Raw genomic sequence first — 13,153 nt, forward strand, 5'->3', positions numbered from 1 at the left:
CAATAAATGCAATTTTTGAAATAATCCAAACACAGTACTAAATACTTTACCTATCCTCTCGAAGCATTCCAGCGTGATGGATCGAAAACCCTGCTGCAAATAATTCTGCCAGTTGCTTATTTCTGCTACGGTTCAAGGCATTCCTTGCCGATCCAGCAGCACCAGTATCAGGTGGTTCAAATATCTTCAAATGACCACGTTGTCCAGCCAATGTTTTTAGCACATTTGCTAGTCGAGCAGTTGCATTACGGGCATGTACAAATACCATAACCTATAGCAGCAGCGGGACAAACATGAGGAATTAGTAAGCAAGTTTTCTAAATATGTAATAATGGATCAGGGTTAGAAGTCAAATCTTTTGCTGATTTAAAAATTATTAATGCTCATAATTTGACTAGCTATGGAACAAATTATGATCTGACAGAGAGAGAGAGAGAGAGAGAGAGAGAGAGAGAGAGAGAGAGAGAGAGAGAGAGAGAGAGAGTGGCGCACATTCGTGGAAAAGAATAATTGTTATGAAATCAGTGTAATGCAACTCAATGACACAAAGTCTGTACATTATCACCACTTTAATTCATCACATTCTAATGGACTATTCTAAACTATCACAGTAACATTTCTTGCCCGGGTTTTTTAATATCAGGTACATCTATAGAATAGAATAGTTGGAGGCCAAAGGACCATTAATTCTGCATACACATGCTAAATACTTTCAGAAGGTACGTGCGCATGTGTAATTCTATGATCTGGTAATTTTGCAGCAAATTAACACTAACACACCAATCGCATAAAAACATTGATCTCCTTGTGAAAGCGCAGTTTCAACTCCTCTCCATCAACTGAAGCATGCACAATGAAACTTCTCTGTTTCTTTCACAATTTTGAGAACTGGTAAGAATGATTTGTATATCTACATTCATACTCCGCAAGCCACCTGACAGTGTGTGGCGGAGGCTACCCTGAGTACCTCTATGGGTTCTCCTTTCTATTCCAGTCTTGTATTGTTCGTGGAAAGAAGGATTGACGGTATGCTTCTGTGTGGGCTTTAATCTCTCTGATTTTATCCTCATGGTCACTTTGCGAGATATACGTAGGAGGGAGCAATATACTGCTTGAATCTTCGGTGAAGGTATGTTCTCGAAACTTTAACAAAAGCCCATACCGAGCTACTGAGCGTCTCTCCTGCAGAGTATTCCACTGGAGTTTATCTATCATCTCCGTAACGCTTTCGCGATTACTAAATGATACTGTAACGAAGCGCGCTGCTCTTCGTTGGATCTTCTCTCTCTATCTCTTCTGTCAATTCTATCTGGTATGGATCCCACACTGCTGAGCAGTATTCAAGCAGTGGGCGAACAAGCAAACTGTAACCTACTTCTTTTGTTTTCGGATCGCATTTCCTTAGGATTCTTCCAATGAATCTCAGTCTGGCATCTGCTTTACCGACGATCAACTTTCTCATACACAAACAGCAGTTGATCGGTGTTGCCCAGTGAAATGTTGTTGTGATGCCTCGTGTAAGGAGGAGAAATGCGTACCATCACGTTTCTGACTTTGACAAAGGTCAGATTACAGCCTGTCATGATTGCGGATTATCGTATCGCGACATTGCTGCTCGCGTTGGTCGAGATTCAATCTGTTAAAAGAATATGGAATCGGTGGGTTCAGGAGGGTAATACGGAATGCCGTGCTGGATCCCAACAGCCTCGTATCACTAGAAGTCGAGATGACAGGCATCTTATCCGCATGGCTGTAACGGATCGTGCAGCCATGTCTTGATCTGCAAGTCAAGAGATGGGGACATTTGCAAGACAATGACCATTTGCACAAACAGCTCGATGACATTTGCAGCAACATGGACTATCAGCTCGGAGACCATGGCTGGGGTTACACTGGACGCTGCATCACAGACAGGAGCGCCTGCGATGGTGTACTCAATGACAAACATGGGTGCACGAATGGCAAAACATAATTTTTTCGGATGAATCCAGGTTCTGTTTACAGCATCACGATGGTCACATCCGTGTTTGGCGACATTGTGGTGAATGCACATTGGAAGCGTGTATTAGTCATCGCCATACTGGCATATCACCTGATGTGATGGTATGGGGTGCCATTGGTTACATGTCTCTGTCACCTCTTGTTCGCATTGGCAGCACTTTGAACAGAGGACGTTACATTTCAGATGTGTTACAACCTGTGGCTCTACCCTTATTCGATCCCTGCGAAACACAACATTTCAGCAGGATAATCCATGACCGCATGTTGCAGGTCCTGTAAAGGCCTTTCTGGATACAGAAAATGTTAGAGTGCTGACCTGGCCAGCACATTCTCCAGTTCTCTCACTAATTGAAAACGTCTGGTCAATGGTGGCCGAGCAACTGGTTCAGCACAATGCGCCAGTCACTACTTGTGATGAACTGTGGTATCGTGTTGATGCTGCATGGGCAGTTGTACCTGTATACGCCATCCAAGCTCTGTTTGACTCAATGCCCAGGCTTATCAATGCCGTTATTATGGCCAGAGGTGGTTGTTCTGAGTACTGATTTCTCAGGATTCTTACCATTCCAAGCTTAGGTGTCTGGTCTCTGGTTTTCAGGAGCCATCTTGCACAAACTTTACAAAAGTTGAGCATATGATGCATGCCGTCATATGCAGGATCACGAATAATGTGCACAGGGTTTGGCATTCCATCAGCAGTAAGTCACCATTTAATCAAAACCAGGTCACATACTTGCTCAATGTTTTTGTCAGCATTGGATGTGAATGGATATCATACCCTTTCCTCATACTTCACACTCGCATGGTCACTTATGAATTGTCAAAACTCCACTACTACCCATTGTGCAGACATAATATGCTGCTCCTGTATCGTGCTGAAAGTCGTCTATAGATTTCAGTCCTGGTACACTTTCAGATCATAAAAACAAGTTACACAATGCTGTTCTCTATCAATGCAATGGATAATTGTACAGCCATGTTTATCTGACAAGGGTGAAAACAAACAAACCTGCCACCAGCGAGAACAAGGGTAACTAGTGGCTGTTGAGTGCACTAACCTGTACTGACAATGTAAAGACAATAAGAGCAGAAGTATTTAGCACTTCTTTTTTCTTCTGGCCCTGCAATGAAAGCACAGGCCATTTAGGTATCAATTTTTATTACACTGAGTGGATGAGCCACATTCACCCATCTCATTTCTATTCGCATGAAACATCCAAAAATGGCAACTTTCTCTTTTCACCTTAACTATAAACTACAACTAGATATGATCAACGGGCTACTGGAGCCTCAAGAGTCACATGCTCAGAGCACAAATTTGCTCACAACACAACAAAAGCAGGATGGGTAAAGGGGAACCAAATTTGTATGTGTTCCAAGGAATCCTGCCCCTGAAAATCATGTCAATTAATGTTTATATTGTCAGTTATATCACTGAAATTAACCATCGTACAAGAAGCAGGTGGTCTCAAAGGAGGATGAAAAAACTTAATCTCTGGAAGAAAGTGGTCTGTTAACAGTTTTATGGACCTTTCGCAGAGACTTCAGTGAACAAAGATACAACATTCACGCTAACCTTAATTTAGTCAGCTTAGTTTGGTTATATCAATGACAAAATGAGAGCTTTTACTTTAATGTTCACAGTGACCAACCATGGGTGACAGGAATTTGATTAAATTTAAAAGTCACAGAGCAGCACCACAGTTTGAAGTTCTGCACTTTGTGTCCCGACACAGAAAATTTATGTGTACTGACACATATCAGCTTATACATGCTTTCATAATCCAAAACAGAAAACAGCAGAATGTGTAAAATAGGGTGGGCAGTAATCTGAGATGGTATGCTGATGCTACTGTTGTATATAGGAAAGGTATTTGTCAAGAGACTGCAAAGAGATTCAATACACTTGAAGAGAAATCCTATTTGTCGCAATGAAGGACAAACTGCTTTAAACGTAGGTAAATCCAAATTATAGCAGATGGGCAGGAGATATATTTCTTTAATATTTGAATACTGATTAATTGTATACTATTTGACTCAGTCACACTGCTTAAACATCTATGCAAAACATAGTAAAATACTTATTATGTGAATGTGTGGTGTACGTTCTTTTGGACATGTCCAAAAGAACAGACACCACACATTCATATAATCAAGTCGCTTCAATGGGCTATGAATCCACCACCTTCAGTGCAAATACACCATCATGTTTGACTTTCCATGGGAATCTCAAAGTAGTAACCATGGAAGACATGGATAAGACTGCAGATAAATGATGCTAGTTGGGAATGTGGGATGGCCGATGGGCACACCAAGACAGTTTGCACAATTGTGACAGATATTGCGCCCGGGTGGCACAGTCGTTCGTGCAACTGCATTAGCAAGATATACCGAGTTGGAATACTGGTCCGCCACACATTTTCACTTGGCGTCACTGCCTGCATAAAATCCCAATGCGGCTGGCATCAATAATTGCTTCCCTTCCCTTTCCTTTCCTTTCGCCCCCTCTGACCTTCAGTGTATAAAATTACTTGAAATAGAATACACACATAAGGTCAGTTTTAGGGATGGTGGCTAACCAACTACAGTTCATAGGGAGAGTTCTGGGAAATTGTAGCAAATCTTCAAAAGAGACCGTATACAAAATACTTGTGCAACCCATACTTGAAAGCTGCTCTAGTGTCTGGTATCTCCAAAGTTGGGTTGGGTTGTTTGGAGGAAGAGACCAGACAGCGAAGTCATCGGTCTCATCGAATTAGGGAAGGACGGGGAAGGAAGACGGCCGCACCCTTTCAAAGGAACCATCCCGGCATTTGCCTGGAGCGATTTAGGGAAATCACGGAAAACCTAAATCAGGACGGCCAGACACGGGATTGAACCGTCGTCCTCACGAATACGAGTCCAGTGTGCTAGCCACTGCACCACCTCGCTCGGAGGGTATCTCCGAAGCATTTGATCACAGGAGGACATGAAAGCAATTCAGAAGTGTGCTGCTTTATTTGAGACTAGCTAGTTCAAGCAGTGTGAAAACACTATGGAAGTGATCTGTAAGCTTAGATGGGAATCCTTGGATGGAAGATCTTTTTGTAAAATCTATCAAGGTAGTTTACAAAATCTACTTTTGCAACAAACTGTATAACAAGTACATTGCCTACAAAATGCACCTCACATTAAGAACCGTAAGTACAAAATAATGAAAATTAGGGCTCATACAGAGGAACACAGGAAATCACGGCACAAGGATCTTGTTCAAAGACTTAATGCTGCCATTTTTACTATTTGAACGGTATCTGATGTGAGTGAGTGTTTGATATGAAAATTAGTCTACTTTGCTTATTTTCATTCGCTTATGTCGTATGGTATTATATTTTGGGGTAGCTCTTCCTATTCTAAAAGGATATTTTTGGCTCAGAAACGGGCAGTTTGGGCAATAAGTGGTGTAAGTTCATGAACCTCTTGTCAATCCCCGTCACGAGTCGGGGGAATTTTGACATTGGCCTCTCACAATATATATTCCTTACTGTCATTTCTTGTTAACAATATCAGCTTATTCCCAAGAATAAGCAGCTTTCACTCAGTTAATACTTGGCAGAAATCAAACCAGCATTTGGATTGGACTTCTTTAACTCTTGTACAAAAAGGTGTGCAGTATACTGCTGCATCTATTTTCAATAAGTTACCACTCAAATTCAAAAATCTTAGCAGTAATTCACGCGCTTTCAAATCAAAACTGAAGAGCTGCCTCAGGGGTCACTCCTTCTATTCTGTCGGGGAGTTCCTTGAAAAATTAAACTGATTCTTGTTGTATTGTTGATTGTGTTTACTTAAACTTATGGATTGTGTTTACTTAAACTTATGGATTGACCTTTTTTGGGTTCATAAACATTTTATTTTTATCTGTTATTACTTTCATGTTGTAATTTCATGTACTGACATGTTCCATGATCTTGGAGATTTGCTCCTCAATTTGTTCATAAGGAACTTGACGTGTAAATAAAATAAAAATAGAAGTACTTTCAGCCTCGCACCGTATAGCAATTTGTGGAGTGTTCATGTTGATGTAGATGTTAAATACACCAATATGTAAAATCAGAAGAGGGACATATGGATTATGATATTAGATATTGTTGACAAAGTTAGTTACTTTATTTGTTCAGTTTTTGTGACTGGATTATCTTTCACGTTATTGTTTAAAAGACAATGAAGACTGAAGAACTTCTGTTAAAAAGTCTAGTTAGCTTTGCTGCTTTAATGGTGTATGCTGCTTTTCTTTCAATAAATACTGGTGTGTGTAAGACAGCTGTTTATTCTATTCCAACAGATACCTCAAGGATGTTTTCAAGTGAACATCATGGTAAATTGGACTCTGGATTAGTGTTCTTTAACAAATGGTAACATACTGATGTTCAACTATCAGAAGACCTTTTTGCTACCATGCTCCTCCTTTCCATATGTTACCTAATAAAAGTACTCAGGGCAGACAGTACATTTAACCTATGTTGCAACCACTCGTGATGGTCAAGGATGTGCTTTGCCTGATAAAAAACTGTTGATTTCTAGGTTCTTGGGATTTATCATGTTCATTGTGACTGTGGTAGCTATGTTATTGGTCAGTCCACCTGTACAATGTCACAATATTGTTCCAATCACAAACAGCACGTTAAATATTAAAATCTGTTTGGATGTTGTAACATTAATGAGACTCGGGTATATTTGTAATTACCACAGGGAACTACGCTGTAATTTTGTACACACAAAGTTATTCCATGGGGTCCCCTGCCACCCCCCCCCCCCCCTCCCCCCGAAATAATTATCTATTTCTTGACTACAGGCAATGATTTGAAAATGAACTTTGTATTTGAAATTAGTTACCAATAAATTTAAGTATTAAGACCTACAGCAAAAATAAAAACAATGAAGCCAATACTAATTGCGGATCCTTCTATCCATATCATGTTGGAATTTCACAAATACTGGAGTCAATAATAGAGGAAGTCGTAAAAAAAATTGAGACCTAATTTAAACCTAGTCTGTCAAGAAAACAGAGATTTGTAACCATAACTTAAAATAAGTTCATATTTACCAACACAAGAACAAAAAAGTAACAGCTCTGTTATTCCATTTGATTGGTTCCAAATGCATGTATACATTATGCTTATAGTTTAGAATTTAAAACTTGTTTCCACATGTGAGGGGTACAATAGTACCAATGAGAAGTAATAACACACCTGTCTTAACACGTGTAACATATGGCAAACAAGACACTCTTCAAATAAAATCCACACATTGCGGGCACACAGGTGACTAAAATGATTGTCCAATATCAACTTTTCTTACCTGTTTGTAGAATGATCATTGTTGCACTAAGTTTGATTGAAAATTATGTATTATTACAGTTAAGAGCAATAGTTGCTGTGATTCTATGACACCACTATTGACAAAAATCAATATTGACAAATCACATGGAGATATAGTAAAGCTTCACATATCAAATAATTAATTTCACAACTGAGCTATTGTCAGACGAGCATTTTAAACTCTTCTGCACTTAAATGTGTTTTTAAATCAGTAATCTGCAGTTACTGTTAAACCACCTTTTAGTTCCAGTCTTCTGCCTACATACTACATGGCTATTCATACACTGCTGGCCTTTACAATCACAACAGCAGAAAGGATAGCAAATTCTGAAGTTTTGTTTTTTGTGTATACACGATATAGTAGTAAGAGAATATGATTAAATCCGTAGGTGAAACAGGTGTATACAGGGTGCACCCAAGTCGGTGAATCGAACTGACCTGCGTGTTACTCCACGCAGCAACAACTCTTGTGACATATGATGCATATTGGAAAATTATTAGCCATACACAAATTGTGAAAATGTTGAAAGGTCATCAAATACCCCACTGAGGTTAACGGAAAAAAAGCAAAAACTTAACACAGAATCACAAAAGAAAAAAATTAGCTGAAATAAATTTAACAGCACAAATATCTACTTCATAGACATAAGATGTGTTGAAGACATTGCGTCTACTAATTTTATTGTATATCAGAATCCACCTATTTATACCTACCTGATGTCCTTTCTGCACCATATCTACCACTTTATCATAGCAGATATTATCCATCTCAAGCATTTGTTCTAGAGGTTTAATTGCCTTCACACCAATAAAAGTCATTCCCAATGGGACAGGACGGAAACGAGAGTCGAAATAGAACAGTCCTTTGTGTGGATTAACTCTCAGAAAGCGAGCCACGTCTAAATAGTTTGGTAACGTTGCTGACAGCCCCACAATTCTTATCATGCTCTGTGACGTCTCAACCTGTTATAACAATAAGTAATCTCATTACTATTACTCTGTGAGTGACAATAAACTGAATCACAACAGACCGAAAACACAATCTGAAGCTACGTCACTGAAATATGAAACATAGAGGATGAACGAAGAGAACAATGCAATGGTTGCCTCTTCACATCAGCAATTCAAAATACAAGTACAATAATTTTCTATAACACTACTACTTACCAAATGTGTCAAAAATTACAGAAAGTGGTAATACATATTTATTCAAAAAACAAAGATGATGTGACTTACCAAACAAAAGCACTGGCAGGTCGATAAACACACAAACAAACACAAACATACACACAAAATTCAAGCTTTCGCAACCAACGGTTGCTTCATCAGGAAAGAGGGAAGGAGAGGGAAAGACGAAAGGATCTGGGTTCCCCCCCTCACCCCCCCTCCCCCCCCCACACACACATCCATCCGTACATACGGTGTGTGTGTGTGTGTGTGTGTGTGTGTGTGTGTGTGTGTGTGCGCGCGGCGCGCGTGCATACCTGTCCTTTTTCCCCCCTAAGGTAAGTCTTTCCTCCGCTCCCAGGATTGGTATGACTCCTTACCCTCTCCCTTAAAACCCAGATCCTTTCGTCTTTCCCTCTCCTTCCCTCTTTCCTGATGAAGCAACCGTTGGTTGCGAAAGCTTGAATTTTGTGTGTATGTTTGTGTGTCTAACGACCTGCCAGCGCTTTGGTTTGGTAAGTCGCATCATCTTTGTTTTTAGATATATTTTTCCCACGTGGAATGTTTCCCTGTATTATGTACATATTTATTCAAGTTTTCCTGATGTTAGTAACTGAGTTAAAACGTAGAAGAAGAAAAAAGTCAGTTTTCTAGAGAAGCACAATGCACTGCAACATTATTGAAGTTTGAAACATATTTGTAAATGAAACCACATGAGATCAGGATTTACAGCATTGTAAGTTGACATGCTGCTCATTGATCACCCAAGATATGAACAGTAGCTTAATAATCCAACAAATACTGTGTTCAGTTCACCAGCATTATGTTTTCATTTACAATCACGAATTCTCGACATACGGAGGTCTTATTTAACATAAGAAGTATTTATGTTTACTTTTTCCTTTCTGCAATTTGCTACTATATACTATCTTTACAATACTCAGCAAAAATGCATGAAAACAATGTAAAGTCACATACCAAAGAGACTGTGTACAGGAAGAAGGATTTGCATCTAGCTTTCTTGAATTATTGACTATAATATCTTCTTCAAAGAAAGGTGAGCTTTGCTCCTCCGTATTAAAATAAAACATTGCTGTCAAACAAAGAGCTTTAGCTTCTACACATGGTATGTTTAATTACAAATTTAAGTGCAGCCTAGATTTTTGTAATTATAGACAACATTAATCATCAACTTAGGCAAAAAATTTCAAGATCTCTATTATAGCATGTTCTACGATTCCACAAATTTCTATTTTTTTGGGATACAAATTTCATGGCTAGCAAACTGATATAAAAATGCACACGTCAGCAGTGTACTTTCCAAGTAGCATAACAGAATATGCAGAAAAATGATTATGAAGCAAATGCAGAATTATTTATTGAGGGGAAAAAACAGAAAAATGCAGTGAAAAATTGCCCAGCTCTTGTCAACTGTGACTTGTTCTAAGCTTCCTTCAAAAACATGCTGATCATATACAGTACAGAAACACTAAAATGTCCAAGCATGTATTAATTATACTTGTAAAAAAAATCAGATTTCTCCCCCACAACCAACAAATTTTTCTGAAATATATGGCAATATTAGCAACATTAAAAACAGACTCCACCTGCTTCACATGCATTTGAAGAATACAAACAATGATACACACACACACACACACACACACACACACACACACAATGTTGTCAATGCATGGCGAATCTTTCTACATGGTTATAAACACAACCTAAGTACGCACAAAAAAGGGTAGAGAGATTGTACCTGTCTTAGTGTTCTTGCCACAAGAGCTTCTATGACAGGGCCTCTGTCACCATGCAACAAATGAACTTCATCAATTATCAGCAGTTTTACCAGATTTGTCAAAGCAATATCACCTGTAAAAAATGTAATAATTATAATAACAACAATAATAATAATAATATTTCGTGTAATATTATAAAAGGTTGAGCACCTTAAAGTAGGCCAGTGATTATGGTGCACCTGCAAAAAGAAAGAAATAACACACACGAACTTTATTTATTAAGATCTACTGTAAATTATGCACTCGCAGGTCGATAAACACACAAACATGACTGCCATCATCAGAGTCTGTCATAAAAATAAAAAAAATGAAAAAATATAGATTTTTTGAGTTTCTTAAACATATAAATAATAAATAATCACAAACTATAAGAAAACATGGAAACAGTATGTGCCAAGAAGAAAGACATAATAAGTACAGAGATTAACTCCAACTTTAGGTACAGAATCATACGAGGCATGCTTATTTACAAAGAAGTTGCAGTGTGACTAAAACGGTTGAGTGTTGGCAACACTCAGTGATACAAGGGGGTCCTCTGACCAGGGCGAGCATCTTAGGATCATGGTGATAGTATGAAAACTCACACTGTAGTGTCCAGTTGTGTGAAAGATATCAGTAAGAAATCCCACCAAGCCACATGCTGCAATCTGCTTCCATGGAAGGAACAGCACCTACTGAAATTTTTTTGAAAATTGAAAAAAATCTGGAGCAATGGTGTTATGAACAAAATGAGTGTCCTTATGGGGGATAGGGAGTTTATTGAAGGTAGAACAAATGTTCATGATCAACAGAGGAGTGGAAGATTTTCAATTTTGACTGATGAGTTGGCCAAAAAAAAATTGAGGAAGTCATTCACGAAGATGCACATTGACAGTGAATGAAATTTCTGCAATATTTTAACAACTCTCCAAAAGTCTCTTGCATAAGTTGCACACAGAAACGCTGGTGTACTGGAAACTCTACACAAGAAAGGGCCCAACACAGCTGACAGAGCAACATAAGACACATCGGGTCAATAGTGCCCATGAGTATACTGAGCAACTTGAATTGGAAGGCGATGATTTTCTGAGCTCTTTCGTGGCCGGGATGAAACGTGGCTTGGGCATTACATGTTCGAGACAAAAAGACAGTCATCAGTGGCGTCACACTGATCCCCCATCCACCAAGAAATTCAAATCCACAATTTCTGGCAAAAAAATCATGGCATCAGTGTTTTGAGACTGAAAAGGCATCATTTTGGTCGAATTTCTACCTCAGTGGGAGACCACCAATGCCTAAGAGTATTGTGAGACCCTAAATAAACTGAGAAGGAGCATTCAAAATAAAAGGAAGGGAATGCCGAGTGTCCTTGTTGCTAGGCTACGCCTATCCCGACACAGCTTTAGCCCCTAAGGCACTTTTTTACTAATTTGGCTGGGATGTTTTGAACCACTTTCCATATTGCCCCAACTTGGCGCCTTCAGATCATCAGATGATGGTGGTTTGAAAAGTTCTCAGAACGGAATGGGAAAAAAGTACTTACATCACTGAAACTTCTTTTATTTTTCAATGTAGTCTCCTTGCAGATTAATGCAATTGGTCTAACGATGTTCCAGTACCTTGATCCCATCTCAAAAATGAGTTTCCTCCAGGCCAGCAAAATAGTTGTCAACTCCGGCTACCGATTCTTCTTTTGAAGGGAATCTTTGTTTGCCAAGAAAAATTTCCAGTTTTGGGAAATCAGCCATATCAGGTGAATAAGGCAGGTGTGGCAACAATTCATACCTTAATTTTTGTAATTTTGCCATGGCGACAGCTTATGTGTGTGATCCAGCGTCAAGAAGAGCGGCGAGATTCATGACTGGTACATTTAGCCATCACGAGAGCATTACAAATCACATAGAAAGATTGAAGTGGGAAACACTTGCAGATAGATGATGCGCTAAACGGAAGGGGCAGCTAACTAAATTCTGAAATTCGATCTTTGCCGAGGATGTAGAGCATATATTATTACCACCAACTTTCTAATCACGCAATGATCACCATTCGAAGATAAGGGAAATTAGAGCTCATACTGAGGCTTTCAGACAGTTGTTTTTTCCCTCGCGCAATCCGTGAGTGGAACAGGAGGGGAGGGGGGAGGGGGGGGGGGGGGAATATGACTTTGGCGTGAACTGCCCTCCGCCACACACTGCTTGGTGGCTAGCAGGGTATATATGTAGATGTAGATGAAGAATAACAGCAAATAAGAAAAAGTTATTACAAAAGTGGCAATACAATACAGTGATAGTATCACTACGAGGGTGGTTACAGAAAATAAATTTAAAGAAAGAAAGAATAAATGTAAAAAAAGATGAGGTGAACAAGTGGGGGAAAAACAGCGCGGCAAAGGCGAAAGGATACAATGAGAAATCTGTGTTAGAAATTGTAAGCTTCTACGTTGCGGTAATTGCTTTACACCACACCCAGATGTATAATTATCATTTTATTATTACACTATCAAAAATGGGTCTCCCCCTATTAAATGTGTGTGAGGACCTTTGAAAAACACAAATGAGAGTCATAATGGTACCCACATGATAAATGCTGTTGCAAAACCACTCCAATCGTTCCCCACCTTACAGTTTCAACCATCAGTTCTAAGGCTGGTTTCGAGCAGCTTCCTATTACTTTTCAGCAATTCTTTTATTTTCATCATAACTGCTGCATCATGTCGCATAGTACATGGCCCAGCCACATATAGTGACCACCTGTAAAAAGCCTGAATACCCACCTCTTACAGCACAGCCATGGAGGAAGAAAGTAAATGAGGTTCTGGAAGGTACCAACAGGGACGTGAAGCCTTGC

General features: G+C 39.2%; 1 protein-coding gene across 1 annotated transcript in view; it reads right to left on the minus strand.

Annotated features, from left to right (window-relative positions):
- LOC126284092 (activating signal cointegrator 1 complex subunit 3) overlaps positions 1–13,153 on the minus strand; it is a 223,304-nt gene that overhangs the window by 149,727 nt on the left and 60,424 nt on the right. The window contains exons 12-14 of the mRNA XM_049982741.1: positions 10,288–10,400; positions 8,073–8,321; positions 51–271 (exon numbers count right to left, since the gene is read on the minus strand). Of these exons, the coding sequence (XP_049838698.1) occupies positions 51–271; positions 8,073–8,321; positions 10,288–10,400 (583 nt within the window). The remainder of the gene's footprint in view (positions 1–50; positions 272–8,072; positions 8,322–10,287; positions 10,401–13,153) is intronic.

The sequence above is a fragment of the Schistocerca gregaria genome, chromosome 8, assembly GCF_023897955.1.
Source record: "Schistocerca gregaria isolate iqSchGreg1 chromosome 8, iqSchGreg1.2, whole genome shotgun sequence".
In the NCBI taxonomy this organism is placed as follows: Eukaryota; Metazoa; Arthropoda; class Insecta; order Orthoptera; family Acrididae; genus Schistocerca; species Schistocerca gregaria.